This window comes from Hypanus sabinus, chromosome 2 (genome assembly GCF_030144855.1).
Source record: "Hypanus sabinus isolate sHypSab1 chromosome 2, sHypSab1.hap1, whole genome shotgun sequence".
In the NCBI taxonomy this organism is placed as follows: Eukaryota; Metazoa; Chordata; class Chondrichthyes; order Myliobatiformes; family Dasyatidae; genus Hypanus; species Hypanus sabinus.
Window position 1 is genome coordinate 75571455 of NC_082707.1, and position 27320 is coordinate 75598774.

The window sequence follows — 27320 nt, forward strand, 5'->3', positions numbered from 1 at the left end:
GCATCTGTTCCCGATATGAGACTTCCCTTTTCAGGACATCAGAGATGTCCTCCTTTTTCGAAGAACAGTGTATCCCTTCCTCCATAGTGGATGCTGCCATCACCCACATCTCTGCTATTTCCCAGGTATCTGTGCTCACTCATCTTCCCGCCACTTTAACAGTGATGGAGTTCCTCTTATCTACACCTACCACCACATAAGCCTCTACATTCATCACAACATTCTCCACATCCTCTGCAACAGAATTCTACTGCAAAACACTTTACCTCCCTCCTCCAACTCTCTGTGTTACATGATTCCCTTATCCATTTGTCTCTTCTCACTCATTTCTGCTCTGGCACACACCCACGCGAGCGACTTGCCCATTCATCTCCATTCAGGGCACCAAGCAGTCCTTCCAGGTGAGGCAACATTTCACCTACAAACCTTTTGGGGTCATCTATTCCATCCAGTGCTCCCAATGCTCAATGCCTCCTCTGCATTGGTGAGGTCCTATGTAAGTTGGGGGACCACTTTTTTGAGCACCTCTGTTCCATCCACTAAAAACAGAATATCCTGGCTGCCAACCATTTTAATTCCTATCCAGATTCCTCTTCATGGCCTCTTCTTTTGCCATGATGAGGACAACTTCAGACTGGAGGAGCAACATCACATATTCTGTCTAGTGAGATTCCAACCTAATGCCAAGAACATTGATTTCTCCTTCCAGTATTTTCCCCTTCCCCTTCTCTCTTCTTCTATTCCCCTCTCTGGCCTCTTACCTCTTCTTCTCACTTGTCTAATACCTTCCCAATGCCCCTCCTTCTTCCATTTCTCCCATAATACTCTTGCCTGTCCAATCAGATTTCTTCTTCACCAGCCATTTCACACCACCTGGCTTCACCTACCATTTGGCAAAGTACCCCTTGCAAGGCTTATTGAGAAAGTAAGGAGGCATTGGATCCAAGGAGACATTGCTTTGTGGATCCAGAACTGGCTTGCCCACAGAAGATAAAGAGTAGTTATAGATGGGTCACATTCTGCATGGAGGTCAGTGACCAGTGGGGTGGCTCAGAGATCTGCTTTGGGACCCCTACTCTTTGTGATTTTTATAAATGACCTGGATGAGGAAGTGGAGGGATGGGTTAGTAAATTTGCTGATGACACAAAGGTTGGGTGTGTTGTGAATAGTGTGGAGGGCTGTCAAAGGTTACAGTGGGACATTGATAGGATGCAAAAACTGGGCTGAGAAGTGGCAGATGGAGTTCAACCCAGATAAGTGTGACGTGTTTCATTTTGGTAGGTCAAATATGATGACAGAATATAGTATTAATGGTAAGACTCCTGGCAATGTGGAGGATCAGAGGGATCTTGGGGCCGGAGTCCATAGGATACCCAAAGCTGCTGCACAGGTTGACTGTGTGGTTAAGGAGGCATACGATGCATTGGCCTTCATCAATCATAGGATTGAGTTTAAGAGCCGAGGGGGAATGTTGTAGCTATTTAGGAACCTGGTCAGACCTCTCTTGGAGTACTGTGCTCAGTTCTGGTCGCCTCACTACAGTAAGGATGTTTTTTATGCAGAGAGAGGTGAGTGCATGGAATGGGCTGCTGGCAACGGTGGTGGAGGCGGATACGATAGGGTCATTCCGGACAGGTACATGGAGCTTAGAAAAATAGAGGGCTACGGGTAACCCTAGGTAATTTCTAAAGTAGGGACATGTACGGCACAGCATTGTGGGCTGAAGGGCCTGTATTGTGCTCTAGGTTTTCTATGTTTCTACCACCTTCTAGAAATCCTCCTTCCCCTCCCCCCACTTTTTATTCTGGCATCTTTCTCCTTCCTTTCCAGTCCTGAAGAAGGGTCTTGGACAAAACATCGACAGTTTATTCTTCTCTGTAGATGCTGCCTGACATACTGAGTTCCAGTTGGTTTTGTGTGTATTGTTCTGGATTTCCAGCACCTGAAGAATCTCTTAGTTTTATAATTAATGAAGGCCTTCATGTTTAAGTGCCTGCTACTTGAATATAATGAACTACTGCTGAAGAAGTATAAAACCTTGATGCTGCTTTACTACATTTGCAAGTAACTTTTCGGAAGAACCACAGTTCCCATCACGGCTCACAGCATTTAAGAAAGTAGCTTAATTTATTTTCTAAACCTCTGAACCTCACATTTTGGTGTTAAAGGATGAAGATTGCAGACTTTCATAAGCTGTGCATGAACTTGAAGGTCAGGCTTTGCCAATCTGATTTTCAACTTCCTCTCATCTTCACAGGCACTAATTATCAACGTCCAACTTGAGCAGAGAAAGTTCTGTGGAAAAGTAACAACAATTATTGACTTCATCCCTCAATCCTTAATTTCAAGTAAATTTAGCAATAAGAGTCCAGTCAGTTCAAAGCTAGCTTAAACATTTTAGCCTGGTTACTACACCAAGTAGAGTTTTGTCATATCTATATGAAATCTTTGCAGGAAAGTTTCAGAACATTCCACTGTACTGTTACATCTGTCACAGTGTTTACCAATTAAAAGCAAACACTATCAGCATATTGGCAATATATGCTCTGAACAACAGTCTTAAACATTGAAGGATGAGATTTCAGCAGCTGTCCTAGAGGAAGCTTTTTAGTTTAATATGGTCCCATTACAAATATATTAAAACTCAACAACAAAGTTACTAGAAAATAATTATTGTATGAAGACAAAACATTAAACCCCTCATCACTACTATGTGAGGATACAAAATATTGCACCATAGAAAGATAGTTTTCTTGTCCCATTTAAAAATGTTTAAGACCTTTCTTTAAAAAGGAATGTAAATATTAATATAACTTCTTTTGCTGTTTTCCCAAATGGTATACATTTCCAGAGTGAGATTTCTCTTTGTGCATTTTTATTAATGTGCTTAATGTACACGTGCTTTGGGTCTGCATTGTCATAACATTGTTACATCTTTTACATGTCCACTATCCTTGCCCCACACAAAATGGATGTCATCTTGGCCACATTATCTTTATTGTTGACCACAGATGTATGGTGATGTTAATCCCTACTGTTCTAATAGCTAATTATAACAAAGGCAAAAGGTAATTTTTCGACATGGTTGCTGCAGAGACAAGGCAAATTATTAGTAACTTGTTAACATATTATTCTCAATTTCAAAATAGTATTTTTGTGGTTGAACTTTGGCTTCTTCCCTCTAATAATTCCATGTTTAGGAAAATGAAATGAAGCAGAAATTTTACTGTTAAAGTCATTGCTTTAGTTGATTAAAATGAGCACAATACAGATGAACTTTTTTTAAGAAACTATATTTTGCATTTTCCCCTCCCCCTCCTACTTTCAAATCTCTTACTATCTTTCCTTTCAGTTAGTCCTGACGAAGGGTCTTGGCCCGAAATGTCGACAGTGCTTCCCCCTATAGTTGCTGCCTGGCCTGCTGTGTTCCACCAGCATTTTGTATGGGTTGCTTGAATTTCCAGCATCTGCAGATTTCCTCGTGTTTGCTTTTTAATCTCACTTTATGGACTTGGTTATCTCATTATCTCATGTTGTCGTTATTTATTGCTATTTATTTATATTTGCATTTGTACAGTTTGTTTCATTGATCCTGTCTTTCGTTATCTTTTATTGTCTTTCATTGATCCTGTTATAGTTACTATCCCGTAGATTTTCTGAGTAAGTCCACAGGAAAATGATTCTCAGGATTATATATGTGACATATATGTACTTAGATAATACATTTGCTTTGAACCTTTGAACCTTTGATCTCCAGAATTATAGGAAGAAGTAAAGCCAAAATTGTTCTGCAACAACAATGGTCCATTGTCACTGTCTGGAACATCAGTCATTGAGGTAATTGAGAAGAGGCTTCTCAACATATCAGCAGTGTGTGAGGCTGTACTGGAGGCTATCAGGAATACTTCTGGCCACTTTGTAACTGTATCCATTTCTACCAAGAAATGAATTGTCTGGCAAAATCCACGTGACTCTCCTGCCAAGTCAACACAGGCCATTTCCAGGGATGGAGAGACACTACTCTTGGCATCTTGTGGACTTGTTGGCATTCTGAACAGTGCATGGCAAGATGCTTAATCTGCTAATCAATTCTAGAACATAAGACAAAATGTCAAACCAATACTTTCATTTTGATCCTGAAATGTAGCTCCTCCAACACTTTAGCTCTCAGCTTGTATGATACAGCATCTCTCTATCCCTGCATAAGATAATGCATATTTCAACCATTTTGGGTGGGCATGTAGACCTGAGACATGTGGGGTCTTATCTGGTTTTCCCTCTGCTGTAATAAGGAGACTTACAATTTCCTTTAGGGGATATACATTGAGAAATATTTTGTAATTTTTCACGTATTTCCTTTTCTAAGGGTGAAGTGGACAATCCATCAGCATTTCTATGATTAGCAGTCCTCTTGAATTCGATCTTGTAGTTGTGTCCCCCAAGGACAGAGCAAATCTCTGCATTTATGCTGCTGTTGTTAGTGGAGTGCCCATCTGTGGATTGAAAATGGACACTAGTGGTTGAAGATCAGTAAACTCTCTCCCATACACATACTGGTTGAAACATTTTATACCCCAAAACAGACTCAACCTGTGTCAATCTCTGTGGAATTTAACTCTGCAGTGGTAAGAGAATATGATGGAAAGGCTATGGGGCGTTCATTTCACAACCAAGAGAAAATCTTCTGATGCTAGAAATCCAAGCAACATACACAAAATGCTGGAGGAACTCAGCAGGCCAGGGAGCATCTATGGAAGATAGTACAGTAGATGTTTCTGTACTTTTTTCCATAGATGCTGCCTGGCCTGCTGAGTCCCTCCAGCATTTTGGAGGCATTCATTTCCATCACTCATAACATGTGACATGACTGTACCACACCATAAGGCAAGGCCTAAATGGCAAGCTTCACTGGACAATGTGGATCATAATGTGTGAGTAGAGTGTCTGACACCACCATTTCCTTTGACATTTGGAAAACCAACTCACATTGCTTTGTCCATTACCATTTCTTCCTTTCCTGTGGTAATGAGTTCAGAGGTGGGGCATGGTAGCCAGGTTTGGCAGGAACCTGGTATAGTAATTGACAAATCCTAAAAAGGACCACAACTGTGACACATCCTTTGGCCCTGGGGCATCCACTACTGCTCAAATTTTCTCAGAACACTTGAGTAATCCCTGTGCATCAATGGCATGATCACAACAAGTGATACTTATTTTAAGGAATTCACCTTTGTGATGTGCTCTAAGTCCATAGTCTTCTAATATTTTTATCACTCTCTTGAAATTTCAGAGATGTTTCTTGTAATCCTTTCTGGTAACAATGATGTAACCCCGGAAATACTGACTGCCTGGCAGCCTTGCAGCACCTGCTCCATAGCTTTCTGCCAGAGTGCAAGTGCAGATGCCACTCCAAAGTTAAGCCTTTGTGTGTGTTTATGGTGAGAAACACTTTTGACTCTTCTTCCATCCCCATTGGTAGGCAGGCCTCGCTAAGTCCACTTTGCTGAAGTTCTTTCCCTCCAGAGAAGTTTGAAAAGATGTCCTCTATCCTGGACAGAAGGTATTGATCTACTTTCAGTACTAGGTTGATGCTGACCTTAAAATCACCACAGAACCTGACAGACCCATCCTGCTTGGCTACTGGGACCCCTGGCCATGCCTATAGGTTCCTCTCAACCTTTCAAATAATTCATTCAACCTTCATGCAATATAGCTCACTCTCTATCTTCTAACAAATGGTATAAAGAACCTAATGGGCTTTGTAAATCTTAGGTGTGGCATTCTCATTTAACACTATTTTACCCTTGAAATGTTTGTGTTTTCTAGTGCCACCCCTGAACACTGTTGTGGCATCATCCAATACCATTCTTAATTTGATTTAAGTTGATTCTTTTGTGGTGGGGGGGGGGCATGCAAACGATTGACAGATCTCCAAGCAAGTTGTAGTTGTCTCAGCCGATCATGACCCCATAATGCTTTTACCACTGACCAGCCCAATGTTATCATAAGATATAGGAGCAGAATTAGGCCATTTGGCCCATTAAGTCTGATCCATCATTTCATCATGGTCGATCCAATTTTCCTCTCAGACCCAGTCTCTTGCCTTCTCCCGCTATCCCTTCATGCCCTGACCAATTGCAACTCTATCAACCTCTGCCTTAAATATACATAAAGACTTGGCCCCCACAGCTGCCTGTGGTGAAGAATTCCACAGATTCACCACTCACTGTAATGAAATTCCTCCTTATCTCTGTTCTAAAAGGACGCCTCTCTATTCCGGGGTTGTGTCCTCTGGTCTTATATCCTCACCATTCTCTCCACATCCACTCTATCAAGGCCTTTCACCATTTGATAGTTTCAATGAGATCACCCCTCATTCTTCTGAATTCCAGTGTATACAGGCCCAGAGCCATCAAACTCTCTTCATATGACAATCTTAGGATCAGTTTCATGAGCCTCCTTTGAACTCCCTCTGACGTGGCTTGTTAGCTGTTGCATTTCCCTGTTCTGAATGCCACTTCCACAGTATAAGTCCTTACTTGGATATCAGCAGGCTTCAGTTCAGTACCTTTGAAATGCGGTTCAAACTCATTCTGTAGAATCAGAGAACAGCAGAGCCAGTGTCCGATTTGAATTAATTTGCCGTTCTTTCCTGCAGTCAGCTGTATTGCTTGTCTATTGTTAGTTTTCACTGGGTGTCGGAGGAGCTGGCCTGGGTGCAGACCACGTTGATGCCCGCTACTTGAAAGTGAATGTAAAATGCTGCAGGCCCATTTACCTTGTTTGGTGATATGACAGGTGATGAGGAAGCTGCATAGCCTCAGGTGTTGCGAGGACTAGGCCTCAAACTGTGGGCTTGCCTGTTTCTGCAGTTCAGGAGAGGAGATGCCAGAGGTGGTGCAGCTTGGCATCCGTGCTCAGTTTGAGGCTGGACTCTGCCATTGGTGCTGCCCTCCAGTGTATGATTGGTGGAATGACAACCTGGATTGCATATGTATGTATCTGCACACTGCTGGGAACAGCACCATCAGTTCCAAGACATATTGCTCAAGGTCTTGGGCTACATATTAATTTTCTTTTTGCCTGCCTTTGTTTTTTCCTGCTATTTTGAACATGCTGTATGCTTTGCATCTTGATCCCAGAGGAATACTGATTCATTCAGCTGAATTCATTTTGGTTGAATGATAATTCAACTTGGGTTTGATTTGACATTGTAAATCTCAAGGCTATACAGTCCTGTGTCACTCTTATCTGATTTTTGATCGGCTGCTTCCAAATTAGTGCTCTATCTGAAACTGCAACTTGACTTTTTATCTTTTGCTCTTCCCTGTGCTGACCATCTATTTTTGTCTGTCCGACATACTGTTTGCATGTGTCCCACTTTGTTGCATTTTCTGTAAGTTTTGCCTTTAAACCAGCTTTGGCCTGCTGTGCGTGGACCACTGCCACAATGGTAACACAATTTGTTCCACCAGGCCGGTTGCTGTTTAGGTGTTGCAATTTGGTTCATGCTCACTTCCATTCCTGACTGCAACTCACTTGCGTCTCTGGCTGCTGTTTCCATTGATAACTCAATTTCAACTGCTCTTTTAAATGTGAGTTGTGATTCAATTACGAGCCCTTTTTGAATTCTTTCTTGTAAGTTTCCTTAAAATAACCACTCTCTCAGTGCATCATTAAGCTCATCACTGAACTGACAATGCTCAGAGAATCTCTTCAATTCATCCAGTATGCTGAAATGGACTCCTCCTTCTTTTGATTCTGCTATTGAAATCTAAAGCACTCTACATTCAACACTGTTTTTGGTTTCAAATGGTCCTGCATTACTTTCATGATATCAGCAGAGTCATTTTGGTTGTTTTGGTTGGAGCTGTTATGCTTACAAGCAAACTGTACACTCGTCCACCTCAATAGGTTCAATAGGTACATTTAATGGCAGAGAAATGTATACAATATGTTTTTCTTCACAAACATCCAGCAAAACAGAAGAATGCCCCAAAGAATGAATGCTATTTAAGCACAGGAACCCAAAGCCCCCCTCCAGCTCTCCCCTCCCACACACAAGCAGCAGCAAGGTAATAACCTCTCCTCCCCGCAGCAAAAAATGCATCAGCGCCCTCCACCAAGCACTCAAGCATGCTGCAAAGCAATACTAAAGACACAGACTTTCAGTACCCCAAAGACTACTCGTTCACCCGGTATTTGACATACCACAGGCTCTCTCTCTCCCTAATAAGGGAAAATGAGGTATCCCCGTTTTACAGTGAGAAGGCGACATAACAAACAACTCACTGATTTATGATGTTAAAAGTCTATTTTGTCGCTTCTTCCGAACTCTGCGCCCAGAAGGCACAGCTCTCCGGACACACAAACCCTGACAGCTAACCCACTGCTTCCGCTGTTCTGTGTTCTCCTGTGATGCTTCGGTCAGGGGCACCAGCCCAGAATCAGCATGTCTCCAGAGCCATGAAAATCTGGAACCCTGAAGGGGCACTCACCTTCCAGGCCAAGTCCCTGGAATATCAAACAGTGGCTGGTCATGAGGCTTTGAGAGCGGGTCCCATTCCTGCAAAGAACTGAAGTCAGAGTGTAACTCCAGGTCAGAATCTTCAAAATAACTTTGAAAAGGAGAAAACAGAGATAGCCAAGATAGAAATAGAGCTCTTTCTGAAGACTTAAGCAATGGAGTTGCCCTTTAGCGCCATCTTGACTTTGGTCCGCCCCACCTATTACAAAACTGGCACTTACTTTGCATTGGCTATTTCCTTTGTTTCAAAATACTGCTCAATTCACTCAGTATACCTATTCCAGTTATCTCTTGTGCTATTGAATGCATCTATCTTTCCAATGTAGCCAGCTATTACTGCTTTTAAACTTTTTTTATTATTATCACCACCCAATACTCACTGTTTAGGAATCTGTGAATTTCATTCATTTTTGGACTTTTTTTTAACTTGACCATCTCTTTCCTTTTGCGAAGTAAACACAGTGTGCTGTGTTTTTTTTTGCTGGAACGTCTCACTGCACTTCTTTTTAGCTCGAATGTCTCGCTGCACTTATACAAGTAGGTGGTCATCTCGGGTTCATTTAAAATTTCCTTATCACCACTGTTATGTTTTGTAACTCAAAAATATAAAACCAATGGAAAGAAAAGCACAGACCTGGGAATAATGTTTCTTATTTTCATTTTACTTTAAGCATGATGGACGCATATGACTTTGTGGTGTGATAACATATGCCATTCACGCACTTTTATATATAACCCATAATGAATTATGTTAACAACAAAGAATGCATAATCAAACAAAATATTTATGATTTTATTGAAGTATTAAATACATAATACATTCTAGTAATTTTGATAGGAATTAGTGTCAATTTATGCTTAACAGTATTTGCCAACAAGGATTTTAATATATGTTTATATATGCCAATAATAGTGCTACTTCACATAAAAAAGTTTAGATAATAAAAGTTTGAATAAGTTTATTCAGCTTTATTTATTGTATTCAATTGCAAGTGACGTAACTTGAATACTCAATAAAGACACTAAATGCCATATATTCTCAATTGTCAGCGAAAGGGAGACAGAGAAAGAACAATTTAACTGTGCCATTCTTCTGATAGTTTTGTACTTCAGATAATTTAGTATCACAAACATTTCAACCAACTAATGAAAGGCCACTATTGAATACTGTCCAGCATAAGTTTCATGTTTTTGTGTAAAAGGAGTTAGTAAAATAAACAGTTCAACTATTTGTAATTCATAAGATCTCATTGATAACATTTCACATGGTATAATACTGAGTCTGTAGGAAATTTGCCAAATAGCATGCCATAGTTTCCTTTCACTTCATATATCAACATACTTGTCTGGTATGTGGGAGGTAGGTGTTGGCTCTTGCTAGGCAGAGTGAGATGCTTGCTGCTCTTTTTGGTGTAGTACAGAAAGACTCCCTTGTGTGTGTGTGCAGAAGTAAGCATCTCCAAAGACTTTTATTTTCCTTCGCAGTTACACAAGTAATTAGCTTCAGTTTCAGACGTAAAATGGCTCACTGCAGATGCTGGAAACTCTTGCCATGGATGGTTTTAGGACCTATCATCCTTATTGCACTTACAGGTAAGACTGCATTTCAGTTCGGGGTACATTGATGAATTCAGAAGGCTCAAACTACTTTGTGAAAGACTTATCCTTAATTTTTCTTCAAATGTGATTTGATTGATCACCCAGTAATATTTGGTTTGATGTGCTTGTATTTATATTTGTGTGTGTACTATGCATTTAAATATGCTTCATCTAATGTGGAATATTCTACAGTTATAAAAGTTGATGCAGAAGTACAACAAAAGTTATTTTCCCTTTAACAGTAATAACGTTACAGCATCTGTATCTGAAATTCAGGATGGAGCGCCTGTTATTGGGACTGGCTTTGGAGAAGAGGGTGTGAGGCTGTAAGCATTTAATGTTCCTAAAAACATTATATATATTTTATTTTAATTATTTGATTCAGAAAATCCATTTTATTCTTATAATGGAAAAGAAATTCCTCATCAAGTTGTAATCAGCATTAATAAAAATGTATATGATTTTGTGGAGTGCGTGGATTGAAGTTGATAAAATCTGCACAAGATTTCTAAAACATTTCCAGTCTGGACATTCATGAATAATACACTTGTACTGATATATTAAGTCTTTTTCCAAAAAAAAAAAGAATCATAGCCTACTCACAATAAACTAAAAAATATGTAAGGGCTTAGCCAGGTCTACAAACTCAGACCTGATTCTATGCAGAGGAAATGATTTGCAAATATCCAACTTGGAGTTTATTCAAACTCTTCTAAATTAAACATTCAGTTCTCAAATCTTTAACATAAGCAAAGGAGACGGTGCAGTGTACAGTGTTCCTTTAACTGAGGAAAGAGTAATAGTCATCAATAGGAATGAGCTGCAAATGAACATTATGAAATAAAGACATCCAGTATAGATATGAAATTAGTAGGGGACTGTTATTTTTTCCTTCAGTATATTTCTATTCAGATCTAAATGAAAAAGAGTTCATTTTTTACTGTTTTCTGGAGGTGTACTCTCTTCAATTTGTAGGGCAACAAGGGGGATAACTCCTGTACTGAAATTACCACACTTCTAAAAATTCATTTGGTGATTCATTAAATAATTTTCATCTAGTGGAATTGCCCAAATCCTGTGGCTATTTATCATTTAATGCCACACCTTAAGCACCAGATGTTGTTTGCCCCGGAGTGGCCCTTTCACAATGCATGTGCAATACTTGGGTTCTGGCTTGGGCTCTCAACAGGATGCAAAGATGCCATCAATGAGCCATCAAAGCCCTAGAGAGTCATCTCGGCAAGAAACATTATTGGATGTCACATTAACACTGTGCAACAAGAGCTGCTCAGAGACATATTTTTGAACTGGAACTGGAATTGGTTTATTATTGTCACATGCACTGAGATACAGTGAAAAGTTTGTCTTGCATTCTGTTCTTACACTTCAAATCCTTACATAGTGCATTGACGTAGAGTAGAGTAAAGCAACACAGTGCAGGGCAGGTAAACAATAAGTGCTAGATCATAAGGAAGTAGGCTGTAGGGCTGCAGGTGCATCTTACTGTACTAGGAAGATATTTTATAGGTTTATTACAGTGTGATAGAAGCTGTCCTCGAGCCTGGTGATATATGCTTTCATGCTTTTGTATCTTCTCCCCAATGGGAGAGGTGAGAGGAGAAAATGCCTGGGGTGGGCAGGGATTTTGATAGTTTTGGCTGCTTTACTAAGACAGCGAGAATCATAGACATGTCCATGGAGGGAAGGCTGTTTCTCATGATATACTGAGCTGTATCCCCAACTGTCTGCAGTGTTTTGTGATAGTTTTGGCTGCTTTACTAAGACAGCGAGAATCATAGACATGTCCATGGAGGGAAGGCTGTTTTTCATGATATACTGAGCTGTATCCCCAACTGTCTGCAGTGTTTTGTGTCTGCAGTGTTTTGTGTCTGCAGTGTTTTGTGGTAAATCACGTACCAATGCGTGATTTATCCAGATAGAAATTGTTAGGGGGTAAGTATCAGGGGAGGAGAGAACTCATCGTGCTATGATTGTTTCTTGATGGTTCCAATCTGACAATCTGCTCATCATCCAATGTCCTTCTTCCTTTTCAAGTACTTATTTACTTCTACCACTCAGATCATAATAACTTATGATGTAAAAATGATTTTCCTGAGTTACCCTCAGCTTAATTTGCCATTTACCTGAAATCTCTACTCTCTGTTTATTCAGCTTCCTGGCACTAGAAACTGTTTCTCTTTATTTACTTTGTCAGAACTCCACAAGACTTTGAATGCCTTGATCGAATAACTCTTTGATTTTCTGTGCTCCTGTTCTATGTAACATGAGACTTCCATTCCTGATACTATTCTAGTAAACATCCTTTCACTTGTTCGAGGGCCTTGACATCCTGCCCGAGGTGTGATATGAAGAATTATCCTCAAAATACCAGCAGGCTTTTTGTAAAGACCTGGCAATTTTTTCTTGTTTTTATACATTTCCTTGGCGATCAGGTAGCATGTGTGGAAAGGGGAACAGTTAGTGATTCAGGCTGAAGTCCTTTCACTTGCACTCCATAATGTTAAAGATAAGATCTTTAACAGCCTCCGCAGTGTGCTTGCCCCCTCCTTGCTATTGCCATGGTGCAGTAGAAAGGACAGTGTTAACATCTCTTTATACAAGCAGCCATCAGTTTTGCACGATTAAATTTATTTTGCCTTTCCGAAATCCATTAACTATGTGAGCTTCCCTTAATCAAATTATATCTCTGAAAGCTTCTGCTCATTTCTTAATCTAATACTCAATCAACTGGTCATGTATTATTTCACTTTAAAAATCAAATTTGGATTTCATATGTAAATGTATTTTTACAAGTGTCAACCTGGACAATTGTCATTACAGTGTATGGCCCGTTAATATCGATCTTTAGTATCTTAGAGTCTATTCTAGAACATCGAAAATTGACTGGAGGTTGTGAATAGAGACTTTGTGATTTCTAAATCTAAGTGCATCCAAGCTAGAACAGATGCCTATCCTCTCTGAAATTTGATGGATCTTTTATACACCTCCTCATTGCCTCCTGCTCATTATATACCTCTTGTTCATTTTGTTTGTTCTATCTGCTTAACTAAGTTGGCAGAATCATCTTCTTTAATGAAACAATCTCATTTTATTTCTCAACCATGTATACAACCCCAAAAAGAAAATGTTTGAAATCCCTAATCAACCTCACTTTACCTTCTTATATTTCTAAGTCTAACCAAGATATAATAGGGGCTGCTCATCTATCCTTTGGGCTTCTTGTTTCCCGTTCCAGCTAACTTCCTCTCTTCCCATTTCAGCTAGATTCTCTACTGGCTTACAAATCTGATATTTACTCCAAACTTCCTTTTATATTATTTACTTATTGAGAAATACACCATGGAACAGGCCTTTCTGACCCAACAAGCCATGCTGCCCAGCAACCCACCAACACTAACCTAATCAATGGGCAATCTACAATGAACAGTTAACCTACAAACCAACATGTCTTCGGAATATGGGAGGAAACCCATACAGTCACAGGGAGAACATACAAGCTCCTTATAGATGATGCTGGAATTGAACTCTGAACTTTGGCGTCCTGAGCTGTAGTTTTGTTGTGCTATTTGCTATGCTACCACTATTCTACTTTATTCTTGGTTTCCTCCATCAGCTAGGTTTGATTGCACTTCCTTTCTCAGTAATTGGAATATGTTTAATCTGTACTTGATGTATTTCCACGACGGCCTTTCACTGCTCATTTACGCTGTTACTTATCAGTGTTTAATTTTTTTCTATTCACATTTTCACTCTGTTCCTGATGACATTTTGATTGCTTCCAATTTGTCTCTCTTTCTACTTGTGCCAATTCATTCTGGGCATTTATAACCACCGTTGTCTGAGACTTGTCCCACTATTTCTATCCCTCACTCTTTACTTCTATTCTGAGCAACTCTATTTTCCAACACAGCTTGTTTCTTTTAATCTTCTGTACATCCTCACCCCTTCTTCAAACTTCTGCCCATTTCCCTTCCAAATTTTAATCCCAGGAAAGAAAAAATATGTTTACAGTTACTTATGATATACTGGGATGATAAGTTGTATGATCGTTGTGCATGACATAGTAGATCATAAAATAAATTTCTCACAAACTGTGAAAATCATGTTCTAGAATTCATTTAACAGCAGCTAAGTTTAAAATTGAATAAATAATTAATGTGTAAAGCATTAAGAGCAGTAGAAAATCATAAAGCAAAGGAAATGGGGGAACTATCTGGTAGCAAGATAGCAAGATCTTTTGCAGTTAATTAGATGTAGAGGTTGATAGAAAATTACACATCAATAACAATTACACATCCATTCCCAATTATTTATCCATTAGCAATTACACATCAATACCATTTACACATCAACAAATACACATCCATTCCCAATTACCTATCCATTCCCAATTACACATCCATTTCCAATTACATATCCATTAGCAATTACACATCCTTTCCCAATTACACATTCAATACCAATTGCACATCTCATCATCACAGCTGATGACTCCCATTTTCCATGTTGCATTACCATTACTATTGCAGTTTGATGTAATGTGCTCAAGTTAGCACCTACATCTTTTAATTCATGCCCAACCTCAGGAGAAATAAGTGAGGAAAGTTTGCAATACTGATGAGCAAAAGTCAAATTTGGTGACATTTTTTAGTCTAAGCTCTCTGGGGACTTAGTATTCAGATAATCTCTGTTGATTAACAGGAGAAACACCAAAAATACTGTATAATTCCACTCCTACTTTTACTGTGCTGACACAAGCGGAGGAAGCTTTAGTGATGCACTTGTACAGTACGTTCATGTTGATTTCAGTTGATGCTGGTCAGGCTTGTTAGAAACCTGTTAAATCTATGCGGAATGTAACAGCTGTGCTTCAGCTTTTGAATTGCTGAAGGTCACTGGCATACCCTTACAACAACTACTTCTATCGAAACCCTCAGCTTGGAAACAGAGTATTTGGCCCACTGTGTGCGTGCTAGCAATCACAGAATTATCAGACTAATCGTCTAACCCTTGGTGTGTGGCCTTGTAGGTTACAGCACACAGGGTGCATCTGGAAACATGGTTTTCCAGTGTGATGATGTCTCCTTTACTACACCCTCCTGTCACACAGTGAGTTCCAGTCCTTCATCATCCTCCTGTCTTGAAGTTTTCTCACCTCCACTCAACATTTCTCCTATGTGGTTTCTTAACCACGTGACCCACCTCCCCTGACACCTTGAGGGATCAGTGGGAATGCACTTTATCTCACTATTCTTCTACATTTCTAGGCATCCTACCATTTACCTAAAACACGACAGCACAATACAAGCTCTTTGGCTGACCTTTTAACCTACCCTAAAATCAGTCTAACCCATCATTCCTACATAGCTCTGTTGTGCATTTTGGGTTGCCTTTCCACTTCACACTTCCCTGCATTTAACTCTATTTGCCTCTAACCTGCCCAGCTGACCTTCTTTGCTCAACTTTCCTTCTCACTCTCAACCATGTAGTCAACCTTAGTAGCAACATTAAACTTCTTAAATATAAACCATTTGTAGATCCTATCAAAGGCGAGGGCTATGCTCTGTGCTGCAGAACCCCATGGCCACGGCTGGCCACCATTACTGTTTAAATAAAATCAAGTTATTCTAGTTCATTTTCACTTATTGCAGACAGTGTGATAATTAGATATTATATCTTGACAACAGACAACTGGAAACTCTACAGAATGTCCTGCCAATGATATAGGAGTTATATTTCTTTTTTAACTGGGGTTTCTTTATTTATTGCTCTGCTATTTGCTTCCTGAAGATCTGTATACTGTGTGGAAAGAACATTGTACTGTTATAGCAGGATGGTTTGCCACGTCCTGTGCATCAACTATGTGCGAGTTTATTAGGTTATGTTTTTTATACAATTATAAGAATCAATATTGCACTACTCTCAAATTACACATGATAGGCGCTGGGGGTGGAGGAAAGGGAAAAATAGCTGGAGAGATTTTTGTGAGGGGTTAATACGATGTACAAATGCCATTCCCATTTTCTCAGTGTAAGTTGCTGAAAATGGAAGAACTAGACCACTGAAGTCTTTTTGGGACAGAGGTTAACATGTTATTTTGAGGCATTTTATTGTTATGTTGCACTTCCAAAGCTAGACAGTGTAGAGCGGGGCTCTGGGTATGCCATCGGGCATATACATAGAAGGCTCCTTTGTAGCTGTGGTTGCCAACATCTCAACAAAAGAGCATCCAGCCCTGCACAATAATCAGGAAGCTGCAGAGTAATTACGTTCTTCACTGACATTTTTCTTTGAGGTGCGTTGACAAACTATTGTTTTTCCAATGCAAATATCATGACAGGGAATTTACATTTCTGAAAATAACGGGACAAAAAAAATCACTAGTTTGATCAAACTGCCAAATTCTAAGATTAAGAGTCCGCAGCGAATATAGTATTGAGAAGGTCAATTTCCTTGGATACGTCTCAGATATTTGACCTGGAATTTGCCACAACTGAACTTCGGTTAAAAGAAACCATCAAGTACTTGAGAAAGACGAGCCGGTTTAGGTTAGAATATGGGCAACCGTGTTCTGAAGTGAGTCACTGATTTCTGGTGGGAAGGAGAAGTATTTGAGAATCAATAAGCCTGCAGATGCTGGTGATGTGAAATAAAAACACAATGCTGTAAACACTTCACAGGTCGGAGAGCATCTTTGGAAAAAGAAAGTGTTATAAGTGTGAAGTGGTTCATTTTGGTAGGTCAAATATGATGGCAGAATATAGTATTAATGGTAAGACTCTTGGCAATGTGGAGGATCAGAGGGATCTTGGGGTCCGAGTCCATAGGACACTCAAAGCAGCTGTGCAGGTTGACTCTGTGGTTAAGAAGGCGTATGGTGTATTGGCCTTCATTAATCATGGAATTGAATTTAGGAACCGAGAGGTAATGTTGCAGCTATATAGAACCCTGGTCAGAGCCCACATGGAGTACTGTGCTTCGCTCTGGTCGCCTCATTATAGGAAGGATGTGGAAACTATAGAAAGGGTGCAGAAGAGATTTACAAGGATGTTGCCTGGATTGGGGAGCATGCCTTATGAAAACAGGTTGAGTGAACTCGGCCTTTTCTCCTTGGAGTGATGGAGGATGAGGGATGACCTGATAGAGGTGTATAAGATGATGAGAGGTATTGATCGTGTGGATAGTCAGAGGCTTTTTCCCAGGGCTGAAATGGTTACCCCAAGAGGACACAGGTTTAAGGTGCTGGGGAGTAGGTACAGAGGAAATGTCAGGGTTAAGTTTTTTTACTCAGAGAGTGGTGAGTGTGTGGAATGAGCTGCCGGCAACAGTGGTGGAGGTGGATATGATAGTGTCTTTTAAAGACTTTTGGATAGGTACATGAAGCTTAGAAAAATAGAGGGCTGTGGGTAAGCCTAGTAATTTCTGAGGTAGTGACATGTTCGGCACAGCTTTGTGGGCCAAAGGGCCTGTATTGTGCTGTAGGTTTCCTATGTTTCAGACAGAAAGGCTGCCTGACCTGTTGAACACTTGCAATGTTTTCTTTTATCACAAATTAAACTATTTCTATGAAACGAAGATACAAAATCAAGTCCAACATTAAAAAAGAACCTTTCAAAAGTGCTGCAGCAAACATATTCATGTTAAATTCAGCAATAAAAGTCCTACTGTTAAAGGAATGGGTTGAGTTACTTCGTACAAAACCAGCAACAAAAAGACTGGTAAAGTTGGAAAGGTGATTCACAAGTAGCAATTGAGTGGACCCGGTGTCAGATCTATTATTAAAGTGAAGTAAGATAAAATGAAGCTGTTCAAATGAGCATGTTAGGAACAGGAGGACAAAGCTCTCAGCAGTTAGGCCATTCCTGTGGAAACAGAAGCAAGAATTAATAACTCAGGTCTGAGGCCCTTCATCAACACTACATTAAAATAGAGAAGCGCTTAAACCAAATGAACCTCTTGGCATTGACCAGACTCAGAATTTAAATAAAGCATCTTCCTGTATAGTCAGCCTTACAGTACTCACAGAATCATTCCAATCTTCCATCTCTCAGCTTCTGAATTAGTCTTCTACATATAGAGCAATACTTGGTAAAAAATCTGAAAGAAGAAAGGACACAATATACTCTGGGCCAGGGACTTCAGCATCCATCACAAAGTGGCTTGATAAAGCCATTCCACACCGTGGTTTGATCCAGAAAAATCTATGTTCTAGACTGGGTCTGTGGCAGGACATGGCTGACCAGATGGGTGGGACAAAGATCAATTGACTTGCAGACAAAGTCGATTCATGCCTAGTTTACCCTTCATCATGTTGTGTGACACTTCATATAGACAGAACAGACCAAGAAGGTCGAATAGGACAGTTATGAGGCACTGTGGATTATTAGCATCAGTGGAAATGCACAACATTTAGTGTCCTTGCACCATTACTGTCAGACTAGGGGAACAATAATAGTTCTATGAAAAGTGTTACTAAAGATCATGTGCTAAATTGATGAACTTGCGTTACAGAAATACGTGCATTGTATAGATTCTACAACTAATGCATCAAATCAAACTCCATATATCCTACCATGTCTAACTGTGAAAGAGATGGATAATTAAACACCAAACAGGAGGTGAAAACTCTAAGAATGACCCCTCCACAATGTGTCAAGGTCTAGCATGAAACTGCTATGAAGCATTTATAGCCATGTTTGTCTAGAAGTGCTACTGAATCTGTTTCAGACCCCCTTTGAGATACCCATCATTATTGAAATCACTCTGCAGCAAATCTGAAAGTATCAGCAAAGAGCACAGGAAAGACTGTGGGAGCAGACAATATCCCTGCTGTAGAAATGTAGAATTGTCCTCCACAACTGGCAGTGCCTTCAGCCAAGTTTCTCCATGATAGTCTCAACACTGGCATCTACCTGTTAAAAAGCAGGGAATATCAATCTATTCCATCAGTCTATTCTTAATGACAGAAGCTGTTACTGCTAGTGCTGTCTTGTGGTGCTTGCTCACCAGTAACCTGCATGGGAGTTGGTTTTGTTGAAACAGTTCTACTCTTCACAGCAACATGAACAAAAGAACAGTGTTGAAGTGATAGAGATTACCACGGATGTCAAGGACCCCTGGTAAAACTAAAGTCAATGGCATCAGAGGAAGCGTTCTCTCATGGTTGGAGTAATATCTTGTAGATAGAGGAAGATGGTTCTGGTTACTAGTAGTTAATCCCAGGTCATGTCTGCTGGAGATCTTCAGGGACCATTTGCAGTTGCTTCACAAGTTTCCATCATGAGGTACAAAGTAGGGAATTTGTCTGATGATTTCTCAAAGTTCAGCTCTGTTCTCAACTCCTCAGTGGATGAAGAAACCCATATCTGTCATGCAGGCAGTTCCCAGATTAGGTAAGGATTCCATTCCTGAGGACTCTTTGTCGTCTGATTTCATCACAAGTCAGAAATGGCTGTCTTCTACAGCTGACCTCAATGTATCAGTCTATCATTCTTCCATTTCTCTGAATAATCACCATAATACTGCCCATAATTAAACTAATGGAACACACTCTTTCCAGTCATGAGTGAATACCATGAAATATTTTGTTATCGTTGTTGCTGTAAAGTGCTTTAAAATGTGTGGGAGAAATAGTATGGAGTCAAATTTATGTAACCTGGGAGACCCTATAATCTCCACTTGCCTGGATGAGAGCACCTGCAGCAGAATGTTAACATTCATGGAATTTATATGCTGTGTACTGTACATACACCTTTGGTAATAAACTTCAACTGATAAAGCCAAACGACCCTCCAGAAGCTTGAAACTATTGGAGGAGAAATAACCTCTCTGACCGGCAATACGTTCACCATCCTAAACCTTCAGTCACTCCAGCACCAGCTCAGGGGTGTGCCATCTACAAGTCAACTCAAGCTGAGTCACTTTCATTGTCATTTCAACCATAACTGCAGGTACTGCAAAGTAAAAACGAGACGACATTTTTCAGGACCATGGTGTTACATGTCACAGTACAAAAACTAGACTGAACTACGTAAAAAAACAACACAGAGAAAAAAAAACAACTACACTAGACCACAGACCTACCCAGGACTGCATAAAGTGCAGGCATTACAATAAACAATAAACAGGACAATAGGGCAGTAAAGTGTCATTCCAGGCTCTGGGTATCGAGGAGTCTGATAGGTTGGGGGAAGAAACTATTACATCATCTCGTCACGAGAACTGAATGCTTCGGTGCCTTTTCCCAGACGGCAGGAGGGAGAAGAGATTGTATGAGGGGTGCGTGAGGTCCTTCATAATGCTGTTTGCTTTGCGGATGCAGTGTGATGGCGGGAAGAGAGACCCCGATGATCTTCTCAGCTGACCTCACTATCCGCTGCAGGGTCTTGCGATCTGAGACGGTGCAATTTCCAAACCAGGCAGTGATGCAGCTGCTCAGGATGCTCTCAATACAATCTCTGTAGAATGTGATGAGGATGGGGGGTAGGAGATGGACTTTCCTCAGCCTTTGCAAAAAGTAGAGATGCTGCTGGGCTTTCTTTGCTATGGAGCTGGTATTGAGAGACCAGGTGAGTTTCTCCGTCAGGTGAACACCAAGAAATTTGGTGCTCTTAACGATCTCTACTGCGGAGTCGTCGATGTTCAGTCGGGAGTGGTCGCTCCGTGCCCTCCTGAAGTCAACAACCATCTCTTTTGTTTTGTTCACATTAAAAGACAGGTTGTTGGCTCTGCACCAGTCCGTTAGCCGCTGCACCTCCTCTCTGTAAGCTGACTCATCGTTCTTGCTGATGAGACCCACCACGGTGGTGTCATCGTGAACTTGATGATATGGTTCGAGCTGTGTGTTGCAGCACAGTCATGGGTCAGCAGAGTGAACAGCAGTGGACTGAGCACGCAGCCCTGGGGAGCCCCCGTGCTCAGTGTGATGGTGTTGGAGATGCTGCTCCTGATCTGGACTGACTGAGGTCTCCCAGTCAGGAAGTCTAGGATCCAGTTGTAGAGGGAGGTGTTCAGGCTCAGTAGAGCTCAGCTTTCCAATCAGTTTCTGAGGGATGATTGTGTTGAATGCTGAACTGAAGTCTATGAAAATCATACGAACGTATGTGTCTTTTTTGTCCAGGTGAGTTAGGGCCAGGTGGAGGGTGGTGGCAATGGTGTCATCTGTTGAACGGGTGGGACGGTACGCAAACTGCAGGGGGTCCAGTGAGGAGGGCAGCAGGGTCTTGGTATGCCTCATGATGAGCCTCTCGAAACACTTCATGATGATGGATGTAAGTGCAACGGGACGGTAGTCATTTGGGCAGGACACTGAAGACTTCTTCAGCACGGGGACGATGGTGGTGGCCTTGAAACACGTTGGAATGATGGCGCTGCTCAGGGAGATGTTGAAGATGTCAGTGAGAACATCTGCTAGCTGGTCTGCACATCCTCTGAGCACTCTACCAGGGATGTTGTCTGGTCCAGCAGCCTTCCATGGGTTGACCCTGCTCAGGGTTCTTCTCACATCAGCCACGGTGAGACACAGCACCTGGTCATTTGTAGGAGGGGTGGACTTACTCGCCGCATTTTCGTTTTCCACCTCAAAATGGGTGTAGAAGTTATTCAGTGCAGCTGGGAGGGAGGCATCACCTGCACAGTCAGGTGATGTTGTCCTGTAGTTGGTGATGACCTGGAAGCGGCTGTGGATTGGCTGGGTGTGTATTCACACGCCCAGCGAATACAGAATACACAGAATACACAGTGGGTACCCACCTGACATATGCCAAGACCACCTCCAAAATCTGCGGCTCTACAACTGTTTTCAGACACACAAAAACAGCACTGCACATTCCCCTCCTGACTTAGAATATATACAGTGTCACAGTTCCGTTATCGTCAGATGGTACAAACCCCAAGTCTCCCTATCTACAGATGTTTGAGGGAACAGCTTCATTAGAACTGCTGTGTGGTGCGAGGACAACTACCCACAATCTCGTCAAGGGCAATTCTGGTTGAAATAACTCCTCGGCAGTAGTCAGCAACAAAAAATGAATAAAGTAAAAAAAAACACTAATTAAGAAGCACATAAATGCACTGTGAATTCTGATGCTTTGCAATATTTTATTGGAATATCATGCATTAAGTTTGAAAGCTTAATTTGATAATTTTCCTGTAATCCCATCAGACATTCACAGCTGTAGAAGGCAGAGGTGATAATTTAGGAGCAATTCTGACACAAGATGTCAAATCGGGTTGGGGTTCTGCAGTGCTGGGTCTCAATGCAAGGGAGAAACTGCTTTGAAGTTTGTGGTGCGAAGCAGTCCTGTTTAATTATTGGACTTCCTGTGATTAAGCTGAGCACTGGAGAGTGGGCATTTGGGCAGACCGAGTACACAGGAAGGGGCCTACACATTTGGCAAATTGCCAGCTCCTGTGTTAACATGGAACAGCTTCTTCTCCTCTGCCATCTGATTTCTAAGTGGATATCAAACTCAGGAACACTACCTCACTTTTTAAAAAACTTTCTGTTTTATTAACTTAACTATTTATTAATATAGTATATGTACTTACTATAACTCATTTATTTTTTCTCTATATTTATCATTGTACTGCTGCCGCTATGCTAACAGATTTCACGGCATATGCCGGTGATATTAAACCTAATTCTGATTCTGTATCCAACACAGTCCAGTATGAATCCAAGGACATGGTGTATAAATAATGGCTGCTTTTTGGGAGCTTCATGGCTCTCATTTCCAGACATGGCATACTCTGCCTATTTCAAAACTGAGTGTCTGTTTTTCCAGCTCTGCCCCCGACGGCTGCAGTGTGCGTGTGAAATATGCTGAGGTTTTAGGTCTGCACCAAGGAATCTAACCTCAGGACGTTAGACAACCTTTGCCAGGAACATTGACAGACCTGCTATTGTCACTAAGGCTTTCATTCAGATTTGAGCAGCTGGACTGAATAAACAGATAAACAACTCAGTTTAAACTAATGTGCTAAAAATAAGAAGTAAAAACAGACAGCGCACCAGAAAGCCTGTCATTATTTTGTCTTTCTCCAATCTGTTATTTCCCCCCAGTGACACTCATTTCTGAGTCAGAGGAGAGTGAGGTCTCTCGTGGGAGACAATATGACAGGAAAATTAGTATTGACAGAGAGATGGAGAGACAACATTCATTTCTATATTTTTTCTTCTCTGGCAAACTCAAGTGTTTATTTGCAAAACAACATCATGAAATCGATATTTTCTGTAAATTCAGGATCAATCTATACTGAACTAGTAATTCCACATCCTAAAGAGAACTTCAGACTCTTCTTACATCATCCCTCTACCAATGCCCAAGATCTCTCTTTGGGGCCCTTATATTTTTCATCTGCCTCCCATCCCCTCGATAACATCACTTGACAACATTGCATCAGTTTTCACATATATGGCAAGAGTTCTAACAAGAGAAAATCTGCAGTTGCTGGAAATCTGAGCAACACAAGCAAAATGCTGGAGGGACTCAGCAGGCCAGGCAGCATCTATGGAAAAAAGTACAGATGACATTTCGGGCTGAAACCCTTTGGGAGGACTACTGAAGGGTTTTGACCCGAAACGTCAACTATACCTTTTTCCATTGATACTGCCTGGCCTGCTGAATTTCACCAGCATTTTATGTGCGTTGGCAAGAGCACTACCTCTCTTCATCCCCCCCACTGTCACTAAATAGTCGAACTGTGCAACTCATAAAACGAGTGGACGTTTTCTCCAATTAAAGTGTGTTTTCCATCACTAACACCACCTCTGGCCCCAGTAACAGCAATAGGTCCAATTTTGTTTGAAACTTTGGTATCATATTTGCACCTCATACCTGTGGTTTCCATAAGACATTCTGCATCCACCACTCAGTCCTGCTCAGCTCTGGCAGGGCTTTTGCTCATTTACTCCCGAAAACCTCAACTGTTATCACACAAATGGACAATTTTAATACAGTCCCACCTGGCCTTCTCTGCTCTTGCCAGAACTACCTTGAGTTCACCCAGAACTTCGCTGCCTCTGTTCTACCTCACACCGAGGCACACCCTCTTTCTCTTTCCTTCGATGCCAGACCTACTTGAGTGCCAGTAAAGCAAGATGTCTGATGTAAATTCTCATCCTCAGTTTCAATCCCACCGATTTATCCCAGGAATCTTCACCATCCTCTACAAATTACACATGGATCTCCAATTCAGATCTCTTCTGTAATCATGAATTTTCTCCTGCCATCAATGGTAAACATGTCTTCAGCAGCCTAGGCCTTAAGCTCGGGAGTTCCCTCCTTATGTGACCTTCAACACTTCAATACTCCAGGCTGCTGTTACCATGTGCTTCAAATCAGCTGGCATCATCCCTGTATCACAGAATGCTCCACCTTCAGAACTGAACAACTACCGCCTGGTTGCACTGACACCAGTCATCATGAAGTGCTTTGAACGGCTGGTAATGGCACCTATCAAAAACTCCATTCCTGCCACATTGGACTCTCACCAACGTGTTCATCGGCAGAACCGCTCTATGACAGATGCCATAGAATCTATCATGCATCTGGTCCTGACACACTTGAAAACTTACGTTAGAATGCTGTTTCTGGATTTCAGTTCAGCGTTCATCACTATTGTTCCACAGACCATGGTGAACAAACTCCTTCTCTTTGGTCTAATACACCACTGTGCATCTGGGGGTTGGACTTTCTAACCAACAGATCTCAGTTAGTCAGGATGCACAAACGCTCCTCCTCCACATCATCCTCAGCACAGGGGCCTCCCAGAGATCTGAGTTGAGCTCATTGTTGTACACGCTGACACATGACTGGACGGCTAAGCACCTGAGTAATCAGATTGTCAAGTTCGCCGATGACACAACAGTGCTGGGGCTCATCACCAACAACGAAGAGACAGCCTATAGAGAAGAAGTAGAAGAGCGTGAGGCCTGGTGTCAGGCAAATAAACTCTTCCTCAATGTCAACAAGCCAAAGGAGATGGTTATTGACTTCAGAACTCACACCTCACACGCCCCTCTTTTCATCGGTGGCACAGCAGTGGAAACGGTGATGAGTTTCAAACGTGTCGGAGTGCACATTCCACACAATTTCTCATGGTCCCAGACCACAACCTACACAATCATGAAAGCTCACCAATGTCTACCCTTTCCCAGGAGGCTGAAGAGAGCTAGGCTTTGTACATCTAACTTCCGTCATTCTACAGATGAGAGCATCCTGACAAGCTGTATCACTACATGGTCGAGCAACTGCACTGCTGCAAACAGGAAGGCTCTGAGCAGGTAGTCAACACTGTCCAGTGCATCACTGGCACCAGCCGACCCACCATCACAGACATAATGTATATACAGAAAGGGCCAGTAACTTCATGAAGTATCCCATGCACTGCCTGTCCCACTCCCATCAGGGAGAAGGATATATAACATCCACACCAGTACCACCAGGATCGAAAACAGTTCCTTTCCTTAAGATGTAAGGCTGCTCAACACCTCCACAACCCCACCACCACAACTGTGTCATTTCCTGCCAGTCACTCTACATACAGACACTCCAGTGCCTAGCATCACTCTACGGACATACGACCAATCTATGTATATAAGCGATATTACATGTTTATATTTATTGTGATTTTTAAAATTATTATTGTGCTCTTTATCTTATTGTGTCTTTTTTTATGCCGCATTGGATCTGAAGTAACAATTATTTTGCTTGTGTACTGGAAATGACATTAAACAATCTTGAATCTTGGATCCTAAACTTTACTGCTGCTCTCTCTCTCTCTTGATTCCTTTGGGATGGACTTGATAGGGTTCAGTGCCATTGTGTTCTTTACTTGGTTCCAAGAAGTGCCTTGGAATACTTTGAAACAATTCATTCTAATGCAGCCCAGAAAATATGGGTGCCTAGCTGGCATGGGTGAAATGGGGCAACTATTATACTGCTCACCATGTGCCCATACCATTATTTAGTTAGACTCAAGGGACTCAGAAACAAACTATCTGAACTCACCTCCCGGCTTTGGCTAAAGTAATTGGCCCCAGGCCCAGCCAGGCACCTAGCTGGGATGGCCGCTCTGCAGCTTTAGTCCTGGAACACAGTGAGGTCCAGGGCCTTCTGCCCAGTACAGCCTTCCTGTGTTGGGAAGAGAGGGAGAAGGGTTTGGCCTGGCACTGTATCAGTGAGAGAGGAGAATGGATCAGCTTGCATCTGGGGGGTGGGGGGTGGGTTCCTGAGAGGGTAGGGATCAGCTTGGTAAATGTTGGGGAGGGGGTGGGATACATTTGGAGGGCGGGAATGGATTGAACTGTCACTTGCGGCCTAGGATGTGAGATGGGGGGTAGGGGGGCATGTGAAAGGATCTGCCTGGAGGTGGAGGGAAGGAAAGAAATGATGCGCCATGAGTTGTGGGGAAAGGAGGGGGAGGGGAAGTGGGAGACAATGAATCAGCTCTGCCTTTGCTTTCGAAATAGTGGGGAAGAAGGGATTTGCCCGACTCTTGTGTGGTAGAGATCAGAGAGCAGAGCTTGATGGCGTGGGAGGTTGCTATTGAGGAGGCCAGCGTGCAGTAGGGAAGCCTGAGGACGCATGTTGCTGGGACAATGTGGTGGGGTGGATGGACAATGTTTGACACGGCGGTAATGACGGAGAGGATCAGAATCAGGGAGGGTGAATGTCAGGATATTGGGAGGAGAGCTGGAGATCGAGGTGTTGAGGGCTCTGTTTTAGTGCGGGGAGACAGCGAGCCTTTCAAGTATCACGTGCAGCTTTCCCAGGTTGATCCTGTCTCTTCAAGGATGCTGCCCGAGACAGGCGCGTCCTTTCCAGACAATGTGGTCCGGGTTATCTGCATAGCTCCATAGGCAGCATGGGGGACAAGGTCACCGTCACACAGAAATGACAAGACACCTCACAACAGGAGGTGTCCTGATGAATTACCCAAATAATTTCGGTATGAATTAATCCAAAGTTGTTTGCAAGTGGAGATTGCTCCAGGATAAATTGATGCTGAAGAATAGAGTACTCTGAAAAATAATGTAGTGTAATTCATTTACACCTACTTAAACAGGAATATTTCCTGTTGGTGTAAACATTCTATATTTTCAAATGACTGAGTCATTGTTTCTAGCTTTCAGAACTTTATGGTGTAACATTCATAAAGTAGATTAGA

At 41.7% G+C, this 27320-nt stretch overlaps 1 protein-coding gene across 1 annotated transcript in view; it reads left to right on the forward strand.

Annotated features, from left to right (window-relative positions):
• The first annotated feature begins 10048 nt into the window (after nucleotides 1-10048).
• Nucleotides 10049-27320, forward strand: part of LOC132404989 (protein SNORC-like) — a 60712-nt gene continuing 43440 nt past the window's right edge. The window contains exon 1 of the mRNA XM_059989652.1: nucleotides 10049-10121. Coding sequence (XP_059845635.1) covers nucleotides 10049-10121 — 73 coding nt within the window. The remainder of the gene's footprint in view (nucleotides 10122-27320) is intronic.